Source organism: Marmota monax, unplaced genomic scaffold (genome assembly GCF_021218885.2).
Source record: "Marmota monax isolate L192 unplaced genomic scaffold, Marmota_monax_Labrador192_F-V1.1 WCK01_AAM20220418_F8-fsc00018, whole genome shotgun sequence".
In the NCBI taxonomy this organism is placed as follows: Eukaryota; Metazoa; Chordata; class Mammalia; order Rodentia; family Sciuridae; genus Marmota; species Marmota monax.
The window spans coordinates 20138829-20162793 of NW_026692201.1; the positions used below are offsets into that span (position 1 = coordinate 20138829).

General features: G+C 37.1%; 2 protein-coding genes across 8 annotated transcripts in view; both read right to left on the reverse strand.

Moving 5' to 3' along the window:
• The window catches only part of Fam172a (family with sequence similarity 172 member A), a 487335-nt gene that overhangs the window by 121814 nt on the left and 341556 nt on the right, over positions 1 to 23965 (reverse strand). The gene's annotated exons all lie outside the window — the stretch shown is intronic.
• On the reverse strand, positions 1537 to 23046 carry Pou5f2 (POU domain class 5, transcription factor 2). Its single transcript, XM_058574623.1, has one exon. The coding sequence runs from the start codon at positions 17956 to 17958 to the stop codon at positions 16957 to 16959; it is 1002 nt and encodes a 333-aa protein (XP_058430606.1). The 5' UTR covers positions 17959 to 23046; the 3' UTR covers positions 1537 to 16956.

Sequence of the window (23965 nt, forward strand, 5' to 3'; positions counted from 1 at the left end):
TTACAAATGTGACTAAAAAATGAAAAGGTCATATTTACTCTTTTAAATATTGCTTTGTAATGAGAAATTGCTAGTTCAGAGACAAAGAAGAATAATTTTTTTTGAATTCTAGATTTCATAGAGCCTTGCTTTAAAAATTTTTCTTGGGGGCTGGGGTTGTAGCTCAGTAACTCAATGGTAGGGCGCTTGCCTAGCATTGTGTAGAGCACTGGATGCGATTCTCAGCACCACACATAAATAAATAAAATAACGGTCCATTGGCAACTAAAAAAAATTTAAAATATTTCTTGGATTTTTGTAAATATATATCTAATAAATACATATAGAACAATTTAAAAAGTCACAAACAATACATAACTTTAAATTTTTTTCTATGGACTGTACACATTTTTTTAAAAAACAACATTACAAAGCTTAATAAACTATTTTGCCTCATTCAACAATCTAGTCTAAACTTTCTATTTGTCAAAAACTGTGCAGTTCTATAACAGTTTTAATTATAACATCGTATTACACTTTAATTATTTAATCCTTTGCTGAACATGTAGGTTATTTCTAATATTTTGTTGTCAAAAATTTTAAATGCCATAGTGACCACCCGTATTGCTAAAATTATATCACAAATACACAAAATCCTCTTATCTTAAAAGTTGAAATCATAGACCAAAAGAAAAACATATTTTAAAACTTTCTCATAAGAATGACCTAGTATCCTTTCATTGAAGGTTGTACTGATTCACAAACCAATAGGTGAAGTACCAAATATTTGTTTCTGTTACTTTGGCCACTCTTTTTTTACACTGGTTAAATGATTGTAGTTTTTCATAACACCTGACAGAACAAAGCCACCTAACTCTATCTTCAAAATTTCCTGAACTATTTTCCTGAGTTTTATTTTTTAGTTTAGAATCACTTTGTCAAGTTCTAACCCCTCATTACACTAGGAATTTATTGGAATGGTATAGTAGTTTTCACTTTAAAAACATTGTTCTACATAGATAATACCATTTTTTACTCTGAAAAGAATTCATCATGAACAGATTCTGCCAAGAAAACCAATACTGTTTAGTAAGCAAGACTATTTCTAGAAGAAAGCCATAAACAAGAGCAGCTAGTCTGAAAAATGAACCCCTGTGACACAGTTCTAGTATAACAAAGAATGATATACAGATCATTCACTTAAAAAATATGAAATTATAGAAACAAGTACTGATTCAAGAAAAAAAGTAATGGTCTGGAATAAGGACTAGATCGAAACAGCTCATGTTTTCTTAGACAATAGATAAAAAAACTTCAGGGAAGAGGAGAAATTATTATGTATGGTAAGAATGTAATTAAAGTGTTAAAGATTGATAAAAGTATAAGAACAAAAAGGTAATAGTCAATGTAGTATTTGTTCCGAACTTGGAAGACTTACATAAAAAATGATTCAGGGACTTAATACTACACTGATCTAGGGATATCCAGAAAATACAGATCTCACCCCTCCCCTCTCCCCTCCTCTTCCCTCCCCTCCCCTCTCCTTCCTTCCTTCCTTCCTACAGATTTTCTCTCTCTCTCTCTCTCTCTCTCTCTCTCTCTCTCTCTCTCTCTCGGCAGTGTTATGGAAAAATTTCTGAAAGTAAGGTGGCCAAAGGAAAGGTGATTCTTTAATTCTGAAACTGTAGATCTACAAAGAGTAATGGGCCCCCTTTGAAAATTTTATGAAGGCTGTCAACCATCTTTAGAAAAATGCAGAGATACAAATGCTGTTTATATTCTACAGGGGTTCAAGGTCTTCAGGTTAAGTTTGGGCTGAGGGTCTAGTTCAGTGGTAGAACACTTATCTAGCATGCATGAGGCCATAGGTTCTATTCCCAGCAACAAAAAACAATATTAACAAACCAGGCACCTGCAAGGTAGGCGAACCTGCAACCCACCGGCAGAACAGGCCCAGCAACCCGCCGAGGGGCACAGCCGCCCCACGCGCCTGCAATGTAGGCGGACCTGCAACCCACCGGCAGAACAGGTCCAGCGGCCTGCAGAGGGGCAGAGCCTAACCCTGCGCCTGCAAGGTAGGTGGACCTGCGACCACAGACAGAATAGGCCCAGCGGCCTGCCAGCGTGGCAGACACATCACCCTGTTAGGGGGAGGGGCAGAGCCGCCACCCGCGACTGCAAGTCAGACAGACCTGCAACCGACAGACAGAACAGGCCCAGCGGACCGCGGAGGGGCAGAACCGCCGCCCGCGCCTGCAAGGTAGGCGGACCTGCTACCGACCGGCAGAACAGGCCCAGGGGCCCGCCGGCATGGTAGGCACATTGCCCCAATTGGAGGAGGGGCAGAGCCACTGCCCGCGCCTGCGAGGGAGACTTTGCAACTATACGAGAGCAATACAAATATATAGGGGGAAAATTCAATAACACAACAGTTTCACCAAACAGAAAGAAACGCGAACAGTATGAAAAGACAAGGAAAGAAATGACCACAAGCAATGCAGGTCAACTCAACGTTAGAAGAGGTAATATCTGCAGCAGATGGAATGTCAGATAAAGAATTCAGGATATACATGCTTCAGATGATCTGGAGTATCAAGGAAGACATTAGACAGCAAAATCAGACAATGAAAGATCACTTCAACAATGAATTACATAAACAAATCCAAGAAGCAAAAGATCAACTATACAAGGAGATAGAGGTAATAAAAAACAAACAGAAATCCTAGAAATGCAGGAAGCAATAAACCAACTTAAAAACTCAATTGAGAATACTACCAGCAGAGTAGAACACTTAGAAGATAGAACATCAGACAATGAAGACAAAGTATTTCAACTGGAAAAGAACATAGACAGCTCAGCAAGACTGTTAAGAAACCATGAGCAGAACATCCAAGAAATATGGGATAACATTAAGAGACCAAACTTAAGAGTCATTGGGATACAGGAGGGTATAGAGGTCCAAACCAAAGTAATGAGCAATCTATTCAATGAAATAATACGAGAAAACTTCCCAGACTTGAAGAATGAGACAAAATCCCAAATCCTAGAAGCCTATAGGACGCCGAATGTGCAAAATCATAAGAGATCCACACCTAGACACATTATAATGAAGATGCCCAACATACAGAATAAGGAGAGAATTTTAAAAGCTACAAGAGAAAGGAAGCAGATTACATTTAGGGGTAAACCAATCAGGATAACAGCTGATCTTTCAACACAGACTCTGAAAGCTAGAAGATCCTGGAATAACATATTTCAAACACTGAAAGAAAATGGGTTCCAACCAAGAATTGTGTATCCAGCAAAATTAAGCTTCAGGATGGAAGATGAAATTAAAACCTTCCACGATAAACAAAAATTAAAAGAATTTGCAGCTAGAAAACCATCTCTTCAAAACATCCTTGGCAAAACATTACAGGAAGAGGAAATGGAAACTAACAATGAAAACCAACAGTGGGAGGTAGGACAGTAAAGGGGGGAAAATAATCAAAGAGGAAAACAAACCATGTTTAGTAACATCAATAAACAAATATGACTGGAAGAACAACCCATGTCTCAATAATAACCCTGAATGTTAATGGCTTAAACTCACCAATTAAGAGACACAGGCTAGTAGAATGGATCACAAAACAAGACCCAACAATATGCTGCCTACAGGAGATGCATTTGATAGGAAAAGACATACATAGACTGAAGGTGAAAGGTTGGGAAAAATCATATCACTCATATGGACTTCAGAAACAAGCAGGAGTGTCCATACTCATATCAAATAAAACAGATTTCAAGCCCAAGTTAATCAAAAGGGATAAAGAGGGACACTACATACTGCTCAAGGGAACCATACACCAACAAGACATAACAATCATAAATATATATGCCCTAATCAATGGTGCAGCTATGTTCATCAAACAAACTCTTCTCGAGTTCAAGAGTCTAATAGACCACCATACAATAATCATGGGAGACTTCAACACACCTCTCTCGCCACTGGACAGATCTTCCAAACAAAAGTTGAATAAGGAAACTATAGAACTCAATAACACAATTAATAACCTAGACTTAATTGACATATATAGAATATACCACCCAACATCAAGCAGTTACACTTTTTTCTCAGCAGCACATGGATCCTTCTCAAAAATAGATCATATAGTATGTCACAGAGCAACTCTTAGACAATATAAAGGAGTAGAGATAATACCATGCATCTTATCTGATCATAATGGAATGAAACTGAAAATCAATGATAAAAGAAGGAAGGAAAAAGCATACATCACTTGGAGAATGAACAATAGGTTACTGAATGATCAACGGGTTATAGAAGACATCAAGGAGGAAATTAAAAAATTCTTAGAGATAAATGAAAACACAGCCACAACATATCGGAATCTATGGGACATATTGAAAGCAGTTCTAAAAGGAAAGTTAATTGCTTGGAGTTCATTCCTTAAAAAAAGAAAAAAACCAACAAATGAATGATCTCATACTTCATCTCAAAATCCTAGAAAAAGAAGAGCAAAACAACAGCAAAAGAAGTAGAAGGCAAGAAATAATTAAAATCAGAGCTGAAATTAATGAAATCAAAACAAAAGAAACAATTGAAAAAATTGACAAAACTAAAAGTTGGTTCTTTGAAAAAATAAATAAAATCGACAGACCCTTAGCCATGCTAACGAAGAGAAGAAGAGAGAGAACTCAAATTACTAGTATACGGGATGAAAAAGGCAATATCACAACAGACACTTCAGAAATACAGAAGATAATCAGAAATTATTTTGAGTCCTTATACTCCAATAAAATAGAAGATAGTGAAGGTATCGATAAATTTCTTAAGTCATATGATCTGCTCAGATTGAGTCAGGAGGATATAGACAACCTAAACAGACCAATATTAATTGAGGAAATAGAAGAAACCATCAAAAGACTACCAACTAAGAAAAGCCCAGGACTGGATGGGTATAGAGCAGAGTTTTACAAAACCTTTAAAGAAGAACTAATACCAATACTTTTCAAGCTATTCCAGGAAATAGAGAAAGAGGGAGAACTTCCAAATTCATTCTACGAGGCCAACATCACCCTGATTCCTAAACCAGACAAAGACACTTCAAAGAAATAAAACTACAGACCAATATATCTAATGAACCTAGATGCAAAAATCCTCAATAAAATTCTGGCAAATCGGATACAAAACATATCAAAAAAATTGTGCACCATGATCAAGTAGGATTCATCCCTGGGATGCAAGGCTGGTTCAATATATGGAAATCAATAAATGTTATTCACCACATCAATAGACTTAAAAATAAGAACCATATGATCATCTCGATAGATGCGGAAAAAGCATTCGACAAAGTACAGCATCCCTTTATGTTCAAAACTCTAGAAAAACTAGGGATAACAGGAACATACCTCAATATTGTAAAAGCAATCTATGCCAAGCCTCAGGCTAGCATCATTCTGAATGGAGAAAAATTGAAGGCATTCTCTCTAAAATCTGGAAAAAGACAGGGATGCCCTCTCTCACCACTTCTGTTCAACATAGTTCTCAAAACACTGGCCAGAGCAATTAGACGAAAGAAATTAAAGGCATAAAAATAGGAAAAGAAGAACTTAAATTATCACTATTTGCAGGTGACATGATTCTATACCTAGCAGACCCAAAAGGGTCTACAAAGAAACTATTAGAGCTAATAAATGAAGTCAGCAAAGTGGCAGGATATAAAATCAACACGCATAAATCAAAGGCATTCCTGTATATCAGCAACAAATCCTCTGAAATGGAAATGAGGACAACCACTCCATTCAAAATATCTTCAAAAAAAATAAAATACTTGGGAATCAACCTAACAAAAGAGGTGAAAGACTTATACAATGAAAACTACAGAACCCTAAAGAGAGAAATAGAAGAAGATCTTAGAAGATGGAAAAATATACCCTGTTCATGGATAGGCAGAACTAACATCATCAAAATGGCGATATTACCAAAAGTTCTCTATAGGTTTAATGCAATGCCAATCGAAATCCCAACAGCATTTCTTGTAGAAATAGAGAAAGCAATCATGAAATTCATATGGAAAAATAAAAGACCCAGAATAGCAAAAACAATGCTAAGCAGGAAGTTGAATCAGGCGGTCTAGCGATACCAGACCTGAAACTATACTACAGAACAACAGTAACAAAAACAGCATGGTACTGGTTCCAAAACAGGCGGGTGGACCAATGGTACAGAATAGAGGACACAGAAACCAATCCACAAAACTACAACTATCTTATATTTGATAAAGGGGCTAAAAGCATGAAATGGAGGAAGGATAGCATCTTCAACAAATGGTGCTGGGAAAACTGGAAATCCATATGCAACAAAATGAAACTGAATCCCTTTCTCTCGCCATGCACAAAAGTTAACTCAAAATGGATCAAGGAGCTTGACATCAAATCAGAGACACGGCATCTGATAGAAGAAAAAGTTGGCTACGATCTACATACTGTGGGGTCGGGCTCCAAATTCCTCAATAGGACACCCATAGCACAAGAGTTAATAACTAGAATCAACAAATGGGGCTTACTCAAACTAAAACGTTTTTTCTCAGCAAAAGAAACAATAAGAGAGGTAATAAGGAGCCTACATCCTGGGAACAAATCTTTACTCCTCACACTTCAGATAGAGCCCTAATATCCAGAGTATACAAAGAACTCAAAAAATTAAACAATAAGATAACAAATAACCCAATCAACCAATGGGCCAAGGACCTGAACAGACACTTCTCAGAGGAGGACATACAATCAATCAACAAGTACATGAAAAAATGCTCACCATCTCTAGCAGTCAGAGAAATGCAAATCAAAACCACCCTAAGATACCATCTCACTCCAGTAAGATTGGCAGCCATTATGAAGTCAAACAACAACAAGTGCTGGCGAGGATGTGGGGAAAAGGGTACACTTGTACATTGCTGGTGGGACTGCAAATTGGTGCAGCCAATTTGGAAAGCAGTATGGAGATTTCTTGGAAAGCTGGGAATGGAACCACCATTTGACCCAGCTATTCCCCTTCTTGGTCTATTCCCTAAAGACCTAAAAAGAGCATGCTACAGGGACACTGCTACATCGATGTTCATAGCAGCACAATTCACAATAGCAAGACTGTGGAACCAACCTAGATGCCCTTCAATAGACGAATGGATCAAAAAAATGTGGCATTTATACACAATGGAGTATTACTCTGCATTAAAAAATGACAAAATCATAGAATTTTCAGGGATATGGATGACATTAGAACAGATTATGCTAAGTGAAGCTAGCCAATCCCTAATAAAGAAATGCCAAATGTTTTCTTTGATATAAGGAGAGTAACTAAGAACAGAGTTGGGAGGAAGAGCATGAGAAGAAGATTAATATTAAACAGGGGTGAGAGGTGGGAGGCAAAAGGAAAGAGAAGGGAAATTGCATGGAAATGGAAGGAGACCCTCATGGTTATACAAATAGGAAGAGGAAGTGAGGGGAAAGGGGGGAAAAAAACAAGGGGGAGAAATGAATTACATTAGATGGGGTAGAGAGAGAAGATGGGATGGGAGGGGATGGGGGATAGTAGAGGATAGGAAAGGCAGCAGAAAAAAAAAAACCAACAAAGAAACATAAAAACTTTCTTTTTCTAAAGGAAATATAAGAAAATGGAAACATCTGATAAATAGTTTCAGAATGATGGTGAAGACCATTGAAAGGAGTGGTTGGAATTAATTAATCAATTAATTTTTTTGTACCAGTGATTGACCCCAGGGGTCCTTAACTACTGAGCCACCTCCCCAGCCCTTTTTTATATTTTATTTAGAAACAGGGTCTTGCTAAGTTGTTTAAGGCCTCACCAGATTGCTGAGACTGGATTTGAACTTGTGATCCTCCTGCTCCAGTCTCCAGAGTCATTGGAATTGTAGGCATGTGCCACTGCACCCAGTGGAATTTGTTATTTAAATCAAGGTATCTGGTACATATGAAGACGTTGTACTGTTGCTGACATCTGCCTCTCTAACTACTGTACTGAAATTGTTCTCGTTAAAGCTATCAGTGGCATCCTTGAAATGGAAGAAAATCAAGAGTATGGTGGTTTACATGTATATATCTTTAAAAAATCTTTGAAAAAAACATTGAAAAATTCAACATCAGTTTAATATAAAAGTTTTCCTAAGGCTTAGTCTTTTCTTCTTATAGCAATTCAAGAAAACCAGGGGTGAAAAATCTCATTTCAAATTATGTAAAGGCTGATTAATGGCATGTGCCAGTCAGTACTGACCTAAGCAGAGATGGAGCAGATGTGTGAATGATGTAACTAGGCTGGGCTACAGACCATGAGTGTTACTCCCTGATATTAACAGTCGATCACAATTTCTTCAAATCTGTAGAGGTAGCAAAAGAATTGAAGGAGCAGCTTGGGTCAGTGGCTACTAGTTTTTAGAAGCTGAATGCTTACAGGACAATCAGTTTACCCTCATCAAATACTACCTGATTTCTGTTGAAATATCTCCCCCGCAAAGCATTCCAAAAGGGTTGTATAGGAAAAGGAAGGAATCAGCTTGTGCTGTGTGACTTTTAGTGGGATAATCCAATAGTAAGTGATTAATCATCTGTTGAATCAAAAGCTAAGCAATTAAGGTTTGATTTCGCTTACACTAACTTATGTGTATCCTTAGTACTCTCTCTTCAGACACTGACAAGAAAAAAAAGTATACATTTGTCACACTGGATCTGTGTGGCATGTATGTGCAGGGAAATGATCTCTCTGGGCTGCTATAAATCGTGGGGCAGAGACCAAGGCACTAATTCAGCTTTACCCCGACATGAACTTGTGGACTCCATCTCATTGTATTTAGTTAAGGAGTCAGAAGAACTTATGTTACTAAACATTTTGGTTTTTCTCTAACAGATTTTTTCCTTTTAATTCTCTTTATTTATTTTTTGTTTATTTTGCTTTTGTTTTTGAGACAGGGCCTTGCTATGTTGCTGGGGCTATTTTTGAATTTCTTAAATTCAGGTGATCCTCTTATGACAGCCTCCCAAGTAGCCAGGACCACAGGCATATGCCACAACACTTAGCTTAAACATTTTCTTAAACAGAAATATAAAGAGCAGAGCCAGGTGTTATGGTGCATGCTTATAATCCCAGTGACTTGGGAGGCTGAGTCAGAAGGATGGCAAATTTGGGGCCAGCATCAGCCCAAAACTTAGCAAGGCCCTAAGCATTGTATTGAGACTCTGTCTTGGGATAAAACAAAAAAAATCCCAAAACTCTCAGGTTCAATCCTCAGTTATCCTCATCCCCAACAACAAAAATAAGAAATATTAAGAGCAGGAATTAAGTTTTCCTTGAGCAGTTATATAAGTCTCAAGGATAAAGAAGCTGCAGTATCGAAATGAATCTTCTCCATATGTGTGGGGCTCTATTTTAGACAGTGTCATGAGGGACACTAGACTATGGTAAACACTGTTCATTTGCACCTGTCTTGTGGCCATAAAATTTCCAATGTGATTAAGGACTCAATCTAATCTTATAGATTCATGTAATATCTATACCTATCCATTGTCTACCCGAAACAATGAATATTTTGTGTTTTGAAAATATGACTTGTGACAATTTGTTCTTTATCATTAGGCAATTTTAAAAAAGTCAGAAGAATGCAAGGACTTCATGCTTACCTGAATTTTTGTTTTTAAAGCATTGCAAAGCTGAGGTGTAACTGGGGCTGTTCCATGCTGTGGAGTATGGGAGATGTGATTTAAAACTTGGTTCCATTGCCTAGTGGTAGGTCACCTAATCTTACAAGGATATTGTAAGAACGAGGATTATACCATCACAGGGCCTAGATCCCCTGGTTGTGGGTGCAATGATGATGGCAGCACTGAGGAAGAAAGTAATGGCATTGTTATTATAATCCTATGAAATAGAAACAGGATATCTCCTTACAAGGAAGAGAATGTAGCACAGAAGATGCCAGAGTCCTAGGCATACTGCAGTACCCAGTGTCAGCCCTGCAAAAAAAGGCCTGGGTGCACACCACGCTAACTTAGTGACATACTACAAAGTTGGTGTCTTCCCTACTCCTAGAGTGTGCAGCTCAAATAATTGCAGAGTGAATCTTTCCCTGCAGAGCTCGGAGTTCTGCTTTAGCTCATTTTGGTGTTCAGGGGAGTTGAGAAGTATTCCAATGGTTCTGGCCATAACTACTGCTGATTGCCATATAAGCACAACAAAGGAAAGAAGAGGGTGAATAACTCCCACCCTTTGCTCTCTCCAAAGGGGACACAGCCTAAGAAGGCATGGAGAGAAATTCTGATTGGTATGGATTATGATCATCCACTCTTGCCTGTATAATAAAGTACCTTGGTGGAGAGAAAACTTTTATTAAGATATTATTATTGCTGTTCTTTGTATTTGTATATGTTTATATACCTGTGTTTTCTTTTTCTCTTAATACCTAATTTTTTTTCCTTTCCCTTTCCCCTACATTTTTATCTTTTACTGTTTTCCCTCTTTATTTATTGATTTATTTTTGGATGCAATACCTTTATTTTATTTATTTTTATGTGGTGCTGAGGATAGAACTCATGGTCTCGCACATGCTAGGCAAGTGCTCTACTGCTGAGCCACAACCCCAGCCCTCTTTATTGCTTTTTTAATGTTTAAAAAGTTCCTATTTTCCATTTAGTTCTATTTCTCCTCTGTTTTAACTTCTATTTTTTTAAATTAATTCTTTTTTACCTTTTTGTTCATTCCATGTACTTTTTGCCTGTTTGTTTTCTGTTGTTAATGGTGGTGTGGCTTCATTTCTTTATACTTTATTATCTTCTTTATTTTATTATCTGCTAGTTGTTTCCTTCTTTCTATGTGATCCTGGGGATCAAGCACAGCCACCATTTGAGTAGTTTGGATGGGGGTGCTGCTGCTGAGCTAAACTTCCAGCCCAAGTCAGAAAAACTACACTTACAATCTTACAATAGTCACAAAGAACCCCACTTGAACCTTGATAGATATTCAACTTACTTAAAAAAAATAGGGAGTTAAGAGGCCCTAATCATAGATTTTGTTCTAAGTAAGTACAGCAAGGAGTGGTATGAAGTCATGCTCCTCGAAATTCACTACCATAGCAAGAGTAGAGAGGAATAACACAATGGTGTGGACAATGAATCTATGAGGGAGTTCAGCATAGATTGTTCCTATATCCTATCAGCCCACACATTGCTGACAAGATTGGAGGAATAACCACAGAGGGCGCACCTCACATATTCTACTGTTTACATCATGCCTGCCTGAACTACCAGAAGGACCATATTCTTGCCACTCTTATACAGAAAGAAGGTCCCCCAGGCTCTGACACAGTATACATCATGTCAAAACCCTCTAACCACAGCCAAAGAAGCCACAGGGAAACTATACTATAAAGTCCAAATGTAAATAAACTTATCATTACACAAGAAACCGATATCAAGAAAAGGTTGCTTATTAAGAAGGTCCTTACATTTAAATATACAAATATCAATACGGAAACACAAGAAAAATTAAAAACAAGACAATATGACAACCTAAAATAAATAGATACATCTATACTGACTGATTCCAAAGATACTGAAATGTATAAAATACTGGATGAAGAATTCTAAAGAATGATTTTTTTAAAAGCTCAGTGAAATCCAAGAGGATACAAATTAACAGATGATTATGGAAAAGATGAAGGATATGGATGAGAAATTCAATGCAGAGATAGAGATTTTTAAAAAGAACCAAATGGAAATCAAGAAAATGAAAAGCTCAAAAAGTCATTTTAAAAACTCAATTGAAAGCCTCACCAATAGACAGAATGTGTAGAATGAAAAAAAAAAAAAAACAAACATCAGGACTTGAAGATAAGGTTGGGAAATTATCACATTCAGACAGTAATAAAGAAAAGAAAAGAAAGAACAAACAGAATATATAGGATCTCTGGTACACTATTTAAAGAACAGACATATGCATAATTCAAATAGATAAGAGACCTATAGACTGAAGACATATAAAACCCATTCTGTAGAATGACAGCATAAAATTTCCCAAATCTTGGCAACCACATGGACAACCAGGTACAAGAAGTATTTAGAACCCCAAATAGACATAACTAGAAAAGAATGCCTTCATTTTGCATTATAGTTAAACTGCAAAAAGCACACAACAAAGAAAGCATATTAAAAGCTTCAAGAAAGAAGCACCAAGCCACATATAAAGGCAAATCTATCAGAGTAACAGCAGGTTAGAAATTCTAAATTAGGCCAGGAAAGCACGAAATGATGCATTTCAAAGTTTGAAAGAAAATAACTGCCAACTTAGATTACTTTATCCATCAAAGTTATTCTTCAGAATTGAAGTAGAAATAAAGGCCTTACATAATAAGAACAAACTAAGGGAATTCATGACTAGTAAACTAATGAAAATTCTCTAGCCAGAAGAAGAAAAATGACAAACAATCATGAAGCATGGGAAAAATAAATCTTACCAGAAGTGTAGAGAAGCACATGAGAATCTGGAAAGAAACATCACTAATACAGAAAACTATCAAGCTCTAAAATAAATTGGAGAGGAAATAACAAACAAAATATTCAAAACAACAGGAAGAAAAACAACAAAATGAGAGAAACAAGTACATTTCAATAATAAAATGTAAATGATGTTAATTCTCCAATTAAAGATGTAGACAGGCTGGGTGGATTAAAAATAAGACCCAACAATATGCTGCCTGCAAAAAATTTGCCTCACCAGAAAAGACAAAGGCCCAAAATTTAAGAGTAAAAAATGATATTCTAAGCAAATGGAAGCTGAAAGAAAGCAGAGTAGCTATACTAATGTCTGATAAAAAAGACTTTCAGTCCAATCAGTTAGAAAAGATAAAATCACTATATACTGACAAAGGGAACAATTCTTTAAGAGGATATAATGATTGTGAATATTCATGTACTGAACATGGAGTATCCAATTTTATAAAACAAACACCATAAGATGTGAAGGGAGAGATAGGCCCCAATATAATAATGAGTAACTTCATTACTCAACGCTTACCAACAGATAGATTATCCAGGTGAAAGAAATCAACAAAGAAACAACAGAGATAAATTACACTAGGATCAAATGAACTTTATAGATACCTACTGAACATCCCATTCAAGAGTGGCAGAACACACTTTTTACATAAGCACATGGAACTTTTTCCAAAATAGATCATATATTAGGCCATAAAGCAGTCTTAGCAAATTTAAAAATGTTGAAATAATTTTTTGCATCTTATCACATCATAGTGAAATGAGATCAACAGCAAGAGAAACTATAAAAATCATACCAATGCATGGAGATTGAACAATACACTTCTAAACAAATAGCGGGTTTTTGAAGAAATCAGGGTGGGGAGACTAAAAATTTCCTAGAATGAAATGAAAATGGAAACACAAAACACAAAGCTTGTGTGACAGCAAATGTAGAACTAAGGGGACAGTTTATACTTATGAGAGAGGGAGAGAGAGTGAGAGAGCTCAAATAAATGACTTAATGATGCATTTCAAAGTCTTAGAAAACCAAGGACAAACTAAATTCAAAATAAATAGAAGGAAAGAAATAACAAAGATCAGGACAGACATAAATGAAATAGACACTAAAAGGATGATACAAAGTATCATTAAAACAAAGAGTTCCTTCTTTTAAAAGATAAAATTGACAAATCCTTAGCTAAAGAGAAAGAAAACTCAAAAAGTACCACTAGAGATGAAAAAGAGTATATTACAATAGATACCATCAAAATCAATAGGACTATTAGGGAATAATTTAAAAAACTATATGCCCATAAACTATAAGATCTAAAAGAAATGGACAAGTTTCTGGACATATATGACCCATCAAAACTGAACCAAGAGGATATAAACTAAGCAGATCAATAACTATGAATGACACTGAAGCAGTAATACAAAGTCTCCCAGCAAAGAACTGGACAGATTCACTGCTGAATTTTACTGGACTTTCAAATGCACTTCAAACTATTCCATAACACAGAAAGGGATGGAACACTTCCAAACTCAATTTGTGAAGACATTATTATCCTGCTGTCCAAAATTGATAAGGACACAACAACAACAACAAAACAAAACAAAACCAAAAAAAAAAAAAAAAAAAACCTATAGGTCAATATCCTTGGTGAACATGGATAAAAAAAATCCCCAATAAACACTTGAAAATTGAATTCAAGAGCATACTAAAATGAGTACACACTAATGATCAAGTGGTTTAATTCCAGGAATGCAAAATTGATTCAACATTCACAAATCAATAAATATAATATAGCACACAAATAGAATCAAAGATACAAATCACAAAATCATCTCAACAGATGCAGAAAAAGCCTTTGATAAAATCTAATATCCCTTCATGATAAAATCCCTGAATAAATTAGGTATAGAAGGATGATATGTACTGATAAAGGGAACAATTCTTTAAGAAGATATATAATGATTGTAAATATTCATGTACTGAACATGGAGCACCCAATTTTATAAAACAAACACCATAGGATGTGAAGGGAGAGATAGGCTCCAGTACAATAATGAGTATCCCATAGCCAACATTATACTGAATGAGATAAAACTGAAAACATTTTCTCTAAAATCAGGACCACCACAAGAGTGTCCACTCTTACCACTCTTACTCAATATAGTAATTGAAATTTTAGACAGAGCAATTAAAAATTAAATAAATGAAAGAAATCATAGTTATGCAAACAGGAAATGTGAAGTCAAATACTTTTTTTTCTTTTTTTTCTGACAGAGTGATTCTATATTTAGAAAACCCTAAAGACTTCACCAAAAGACTTAGAACAGATAAATTCAGCAAAGTAGCAGGACACAAAGTCAACATACAAAAATTAGTAGCTTTTGAAAATACCAGTAATGAACTCACTGAGAAAGAAATCAGGAAAACAATACCATTACAACACACACACACACACACACACACACACACACCCTAACAAAGACTAGGAATAAACAAAAAGCTAGAAATAACCCTAACCAAGAAGATGAAAGACCTCTATCATAAAAATCTTAAAATACTGAAGAAAGTAATTAAAGAAGATGCTAGCAGGTGGAAAGACCATATTCATGGAATGGGAAGATTAAAGTTAAAATTGTCACACTACTGAAAGTGATGTATAGATTCAATGCAATCCCCATGAAAGTACCAATGACATTCTCTACCGAATGTAGAAACAATAATTTAAAAATTCATATTGAAGCACAAAGACCCTGAATAGCCAAAGCAACCAACCTTCAGCAAAAAGAGCAATTTTGGAGGCAATCCAATACTTGATTTCAAATTATACAGCACAGCCATTGTAACAAAAAAGGCATGGTATTGGCATAAAAACAGATCAGTGAGATAGAATAGAGGACCCAGAAATAAACCTATACATTTTCAGCCAACCGACTCTCAATGAAGGTACTAAAAACATACACAGGAGAAAAGACAGCATATTTACCAAAGACCCAGAAAGGTACATATTGCAAATTTTCTCTTATGTATGGAAAAAAAAAGATAATCTAGAAGTAGAAGAGAGACTACTACGGAAGGGGAAGGAGATTCAGGGGAGGGGGAGACAAAGGGGAGAAAGGAGGGTGGACATGATCAAAACATGATACATATATGTATGGAAATGCCATAGTGAAACTCATTAATTTGTACAATGCATTAAAAATTATGATAAATATATGTCTAGACAAATTCCTTGCAAGACTTACTAAGGAAAAAGAAAAGGCAAAAACTGATAAGATTAATAAGTAAAAAAGAATTCATAACCGCAGATATAATATATAGGAATAGAATTATAAGACAGATAATACTTGCATACGTGTGGCAGTAGATCTGAAAGAAGATTTTGGTTTTTGCTTTTTGGTGCTAGGGATTGAACCCAGGGTGTTGTGCATGCTAAGCATGAACTCTACCACTGAATTACATTCCCAGCCCTAAATAGGGATTATGATTTACACTGAGTATATGATAATCAAAACTGACCAAAATGAATGTGGAAAAGTAGAAAAGAACCAATATCAGTGAAAATGTTGGAGAAGAGATTTAAGATGTACAATAGCAAAAGCAAACAGGAGTTATATCAAGTATCACAAACATACTCTCACAAGTATTTCTGAATTTAGAAGAAAGTACAGAAAATTTTCAGGGGACAAACCAAATGGAGCTGAAACCCAGAGAAGTATGCTGGAGGTGGGGCTGAAGCTACAGTTGTTCAGCCTGTCAATCTCAGTAATAAAGGGGTTTAGAATAGAGTGACTTCAGCGTCAGGACAGGAGATAAACTCATGGGACGGCATAAAGTGGACAGTTCAACTGAGACCCTCCACACAAAGCTGGGGCACTGCAAATAAAAACGTGAATTAGAAAAAAAGATAGCTTCCAAGTAAACTCATGTGTTTCAGCAAGGGCTCTGGGTGGGTTGTGTGTACACCTTTCCTATGCTATTCTCAAGCCTTTCTGCAGGGGATACTATTATCCTGGATTTTATGTTTATGCAAAGTGCTGATGGTTTTTAATTTAAAAAAATGGTATATTGAAGTAGTCTTCCTGACTTGATTTGACTCAGTATTGTGTTTATGAGAAAAAAAAAATCAAATCCACTGCTTCCTGATAACCACAAGAAACAGACACAATCTTCGATGAATTAAAGAAAAAAAAAAGAAACAAAATATAGAAACTAACTATATATTGTAATATGTCTTCAAATCAATATTAGGGAAAAACAAAGCAGTTGTAAACTTCAACTTCCCTCCCAATTTTTTCCTAAACAATTCCCACCCTCATTTCCTGGTACATATTCTTAACAAAAGGCTAACGGCCCTGAAATGAATCCCAGGGACTTCCCCAGCTTTCCCTTTCCCTCCCTCTCTTATCTTCCCCAATGGGACAGGCCCCTCAGCTTGAAAGCCTGGGGAGGCCCAGAGTGGTGGCCGGGGCACAGAGCAGGGCTCCTCCCCCAGGAAAACGGGTAGAGGAGTACATGGGTGTAAGGTAGGACCCCCCATAGTGGGGGAAATCAAAATGGAGCCCTGGTGCCAGGGGAAAGCACGCTGGTGGGAAAGGAGGCCTGGCCATTCCCACATTCTCCAGTGGGAAGGCGTCGTTGATTGGCCGACTGCCCATCTGGTTCCGGTTATAGAACCAAATTTGGACCAAGTCCTTCTGCAGTCGGAGGTGCCCAGCGATGCGGCTGATTTGCTGGGGTGTAGGCTTTGGGCACTGCAGGAAGAGTTTCTCCAGGTTGTTTCTGATTCGTCTCTCCCTGCTTGCCCGTCTCCGTTTCCGAGCTTGCTGCAGAATCATCTCCATTTTGCATAAGCCCAGAAGGTTCTTGGCATCCACTTCCTCTAGCCACATTTTCAGCAGCGGCTGCAGCTTCCACATGTTGGCGAGGCTGAGCTGCTGGGCCTCGAAGCGGCATATGGTTGTCTGGCTAAGCACCTTTCCAAACATAGCTCCCACGGCGAACCCCACATCCGCCTGCGAATACCCTAGGGTCATCCTCTTCAGCTTCAGCTCTTTAGCCAGCTGCTCCATCTCCTTTTTAATAGCTAAGACATCTTCGGGCAGTGCCAATTTCGGGAGGCTCCGCAGAGCAATGTAAGGTCCAGAACAAGTGCCCTCGGGGGGCCTCTGGCACCAGACTCCTATTTCGCCAGCTCCACAGGAGGTCATCCTGCCCCGGAATTCATAAGGCAGGGGACCCAGGGGCACCCCCCACATGTCAGGGCCTGGGAAAATGCCTGGCCCAACTCCTGGCTGGACCATCATCCTGCCAGGAGCCACCTGGGCACTCAATAAGGTTGGAGTGTCAACCCTCATGGACACTGGCCCTCCGGAGCCACCCCCGCCACTGGATTGAAGGGGGTTCAAGTTTGAGGTCCTGTGTCCTGCCATGGGGTAGGCCGGCTCCCCCAGCAAGAGTCTGGTAGGAACTGATGGCTCTCGAGGACTGAAACAGCTACCAGCCTTGCCCTCGAGCCCCGCCCCCCGGGGGGGGCAGGAGACAGAGTGGCAAGCAAGAGGGCTAAGGGTGTGTTTTTTTTGAGTGCAGAAGTGGGATATCTCGCAAATCCATTCAATGGTAACTCCTCAGGTCTTTGAGGTTAAGGGAGTGAGTCCCTCTATCTGAGCATTATTCTCAACTCCTACCAAGGTACAACCTAGAGTTCTGGCCCTCCAAGTGGTTTGGGGATCTTTAGTCGGAGCCTCCATCTATCCCTGAATGCAACTCAGGTATTTACTTATAGCTCTTCAGAAACTCTGATATCTAATCCCTTCCTCCCACATCCTCTGAACTGCCCTTTGGCTTCACAAATATTAATTAAACATCCACATGACAGGTCTAAGGGCGACCTTGTGATCCATTAACTATTCCGTCTCTACTATCTTTATTGCCAAAAGTACTGCCAACAGTCCCTTCTTTGAACATCCTCAGTCCCAGTGCCCTACAAAATCTAGACACATGTACTTGAATTTCTAGATAACATCAGTTTACTGCCTCAGATTCTACCCCACCCCCATACTCGACCAGATTCCACTCTCTCATTAGGGTGGAGTTTCTTAACTAATTCCATGTTTCTCCCACTAGCCCTGCAAGTCCTCATAAAACAGAGACCTACCTGTGTTTTTTTCTTCTTCTGGATACAGGTCTCTGGACTGTACTTGCTGTTCCCCCATAAGGATATTCCCTGCAGTATCTAACTTAACAACTTCAGGTTCCTCTATCTGTGACCACTCTCCCACTAAAGACCAAAGGATCTTAATTTGTACCTCCATTATGCCCTAACTACAGCATCCAGTCCTAAGAAATCTAAGGAGGGAGGAGAAAGAAAATATCTGACCTAAGGTTTAACACTTTCAAGGAAGAAAAGGACAGTGACTTTGGTGGGATGATCTCAGCCTCTTACTCCTTCATTCTTTAACCCAATCATGATATGGCCTTGTCTCCATGCACATCCACTGAACCAGATCTTCTTGAAGTCACTGATACACTTCCAACTGTCAAATCCAATGGCATTTAAAAAATTCTCATCCTACTCATTTTCTCTGTAGTTTCTGACAGATACTTCTTTTTGTTGCTTCTCCTTTTAAAATTTATATGAGATGCCAGTAACAGCCAAATATGTATTCCATACCTGATACTCTTCTAATATCCAGTCCTGTATTTCCACTGCCCCAAATAAGATTCATTTTTCTGAGCTTCTAAATCTGCCACCCAACTTCCAGGGACTTATGAGCTGGTTAATGGCATTACCACCCACTCAGCCACCCACACTTAAGCCCTGGAGTTGTTCTTGACCTTTCCCATATTCCACTGAACACCAAATCTTATAAACTAGTTCTCCTAAAGCAATTAAACTCTACCATCTCCACGTGAGCCTCATTTACTAACTTAATTCAAGCCACATAATTTCTCATCTGTAAAATCACAATAATCTTATAACTGGCTTCTTGTGCTTCTTATTTAGATTCATCCTGCATACTATTGCTAGGGATAATTTTCCAAATACCAAATCATACCTATCAAAACCTATCCATATCAAGCAAAAGTATGTGTTATTTTCTTCTTAAACTATCTTCAAAATCTAGTCCCTCTTTTCCCAGTTGACAAAGTGGGCATTTACATTCTTGAACATGATACATGTGGCTCTACACCCTTTGGTCCCTTGATACTCCACATTTCAGCAAAGATTATCTCATATTGCATATAAATGCTACCCTTTTATGCTCATTATGTCCTTTGTTCACGCTGTTCCTTCTGTCTGAAATAGTTTCCCCTACTTCTTGGTCTTATTCTTTCATATCATTCAGCATTCTACTCAAATATTATCTAATTAGAGATGATGTCCCTGAATTTAAAAAATTTGCATCCCTGCTACTCTCTGTTCCTTTTCTGAAAAGACTTATATATATATATATTTATGTCTATTCATTTATTGTGTTTCTGTACTGCCAAGAGGGACTCTATCTGGTTCACTGCTGTGTCTACAGTGTTTACCATAGTATCAGGCACATTAAAAAGTGCTCTGTAAGTATTTGTGGAAAAAATGAAGTATGCTGTGCTTCCCATCACCCTTAAGACTCAGTTTAGGTGTCATCTGATGGTGAGCCTTACCTCAGGCAGACAAGAGTTTGTTACTGCCTTTGTGGTACTCCCATTGTACTTAATACATTTTTTATTGTAATATTACCAGTAATAATGTTACTATCAGTAAATATCAGTAGTTATTTATTTTATGTCTCTATCTCTCTAACTAGGGTATGTAGGGGTTATAAAGCCTGGAACATAACTGATATAGTGCTCAATGTTTGCTTAAAGTATGATAATACTTTATAATTCTTAAAATAATGTCCATTTATTTCTAGTCTAAAATGAGAACCTTGACCTTCCCAGGTGCCTCTCCATCTTTTCTCTCTCATATCAGAATAAGGCCTTTATGTACTTCTTCCTAGAAGAGGGTAGTAGACTAACATTAAATCAAACTCAATAGTTGTAGATAGGTCTTGAAACAATGGCAGTGGGAGAAGAAGAATCAGGGAATCAACTGCCATCTCCACAGACTATGTATCTGATTCATTTGTGGTATTATTTGTACTTACAACCTCTGCTAGAATGTATGCTGGTTAAAGGCAGAATCCTTGTCTGTCTGTTCACCATTAGATCCTCAGCACCTGGAACCATATCTGGCATATAATGGGAAACCAAGAAATAGTCATTTAAGATTTAAAAATGAATCTTTGCAGCATTAATGGTGAAAAGAATTCCATGTTCACCTTGAATTAGGTTTTAAGATAATAGTCTATGAAAAACAGTTTGGAATACACAGAATTCCGTTTAAAATAATTTTGCTGGTATTTACTCTTTCTATGTTATACCTACAAGCGATTTTTTTTCTCAAAATCACAAAACAACCAGTGTCTGCCAAACAGAATGAAAAGTAGATCATGAAGACATATGAAAGAGAGCAATTACATATTAATAACATTAAAAACAGCCCATCTGCACAAGAGAACCACAAAGAAAAAATACATTAGTTGTTTAGAAACAAGAGTTGAATAAAAATGTTTTCAGTGAATTGGAAAAAAGTAAATCTACATGAATTTGAACTAAGGCTTGTTATATTAATGTGTTAAAACATAATGACTCAAAACATTGACAAAACTGAAAAGTAAAGCTATATTAATTTGATGGGGTTTGAAATTAACTTGGGTGCTCTTAGTGAAGACTTTCTCTGTACTTGGTTAGATCTGATTGGCCGATGTTTGCATCTCCTGGTTAATGCATAGAAACCACTAAGAAAAGTTTATATTCTTAAGATAAGTCTTGCATCTTCTTAAAAGTATTATTTAATATGCTCTCACAGTAGGGTGATTAGGGAAAACAAGCAGGAGCATATTTGGTTGGAACAGAAATTGAAGTCAGAGGAAAGCAGCTGATGGGAATGCTTAAGACAACAAGCACTGTTTGGGCTGGGGCGAATGAAAGGCTAATCCATCACCTTCAACAAATATGGGGACTTCTTAGAAAGTGATTAGATTATAATGTAAGAATCAGGCCAGTCTTATCCACAGGGAATTACAGATTAAGAATAAGAAACACATGGTCCCAGGCTCCCATGTATTTATAAGTTAAATGGAAGACAAGAGATTCTGTCACAAGAACAGGACAGCTATATTCACCCAAAGAAGAGAGATATCTATTAATAGGATCTTTGGAATTAAGAGTGGTTTTCTTTATGAATTGTTTTAAGTAGAAAGGCACAAAGTGTCAGGATTTGTGTTATTGAGCTCTTTAAAATATTGCTTATTTTTAGTAGGCAAAACCAACTGAAAGGACCCACTTATGGTAAGAAACAGGAAACAGTGGAGGCAGAGTTAGTAGTAAAAATCCTTGCAACGCTTGGCTTGGCTCAATTATTGGAGAAGTCTTGTCTGTCTACTCTGTACCGTAGTGATCTCAGTCCTCTCTGAACTTACTGACTTTTCTGCTCAGATATATTGGCTTTATTAAACAGTTAGCTAGAATTTCCTGTCTTAGCTTTCCAGCTAGGATATAAAGAAAGCCCAAATGGATATTATAGATACCATTTATTTTGTACTTATGTGCCAAGTAATGTGCTAATGTATGAGCTGTCCACAGTGCTCTGAGTATGTTAAATCTATGAAAACATCTGGATGTGAAGGTGATCTGTCGTTAACATAATGTCATCCTTTTGGTCAGTTGTTGCTCTGGCTAGAAAGGTCATCTTTTTCTTGTTTTTTCCAAATACATCTCTCCTAAAATTGTTCATGCTCCAGATAGAAAAGAACAGGTTTTGTTCACGAGTATGTGAGAAGACTCCTAGTAGAGGCTGCAAAGGAAAAAAGAAATGAAACAAAACTTCTTGAATACAGTTAAATCAACAGAGCTGAACAGAAGATCTAAGAATTGAATCCAAGCCAGAGAGAAAAAACAAGGCAGACTAAAGGGTGCTGATCTTTATCTGTCCTCTTTCTCAAGTGTCATAGTAAGTTCAAACTGAGCAGGCATTGTGATGTAAAGGCAGAGTCAATCAGAAGGGCAAGTACAGAACAGCAGGAACCATGTTATTTAAGGAATAAGACAAAAGACAAAAACAGGAGACAGAGATTAGTCACTGGGAAGTCCTTCTCTGGATCTTAGAAAGTAAGTCAGGGATCCAGGAAAACTCTGGTAGCTGAGTATTGTAAGGAAACAGCCTCCCACCTTGTATTGAGAGAGTTAACATCACACATTGCAAGTTAGTTCACTGAAAACTACCTCAAAACAACACTGAAGTGATTGAACTGTCAATCTTTCATGTGGATCTTCAAGTGCTAAATATATAAGCAAAATAAGACATAAAAGATAAGTTACATAGTAAAGAAAAACTAATAATACAATAAAAACATTAAAGTTATTAAAGCATGGAAAAAAGCTAATCAAATCAATGAAGTTACTAAAAGAGAATCATCTAGTGTTCTGTGAAATAATTTTCATAATAGATAATAATACCATCTTTATTTGCATAGGGAATAATGGAGAAAAATAACATGGGTTAAAAAATAGCTATTTGTGAATAACAAGATGCTTTTACTTTTATAACACATATACAAAAAAGCTAGAATGTAGCAGTGTTACCAACAAAAAATTTCCTTAGCTTCAAATTAAGATTGTGAAGGACTATTTTTTGTTCCTTTTTGTTGTCATTTAAAAAAACATTTTACAAAAGTGATGTGATTGCTTCTTAGAAATGAATGCTCATGACACAAATATGAAACAATCACAGTCCACAAAGAGTTTCAGAGTATACAGAGAGAATGCCCTCCATTTTTATTTTGTAGATCTCACATATTCAAAAGTTATGAACTTCTTGTGCTAAAAAATAACATGAAGTATAAAACTCTACAACCATTACCAGAAACTGTGACTAGTCTTAACTATTTGTGTGAGGCAGGAATAGCAGCTGAGTGAGTGGGGCTGGGTGGAAAAGCACTGTGGTGATGAGTCAGGTATATTCATAGACAAAGACCGATAAAGTTGAAAGGTTTTTGTTATGCCATGCATGATTTAATCAAACATTTTAGCTGACTCTGCCCTTGTTACAGAAGAAAAGATTTAAGGATGTTCTGACATTGATTATTGTAGTCACGGTGCAGTCACTATCTTCTACATTCAAATTTTCAACTCTGCTTTAACTTTAGAACCAGAGATACACAACTGGTTTAACAATTTTCCATTAGACTGCATAGTAAAATACACATAGAAAAGGAAGAGCAAAACAACAGCAAATGTAGCAGAAGGCAAGAAATAATTAAAATCAGAGCGGAAATCAACAAAATGGAAACAAAAGAAACTATTGAAAAAATTGACAAAACTAAAAGTTGGTTCTTCGAAAAAATA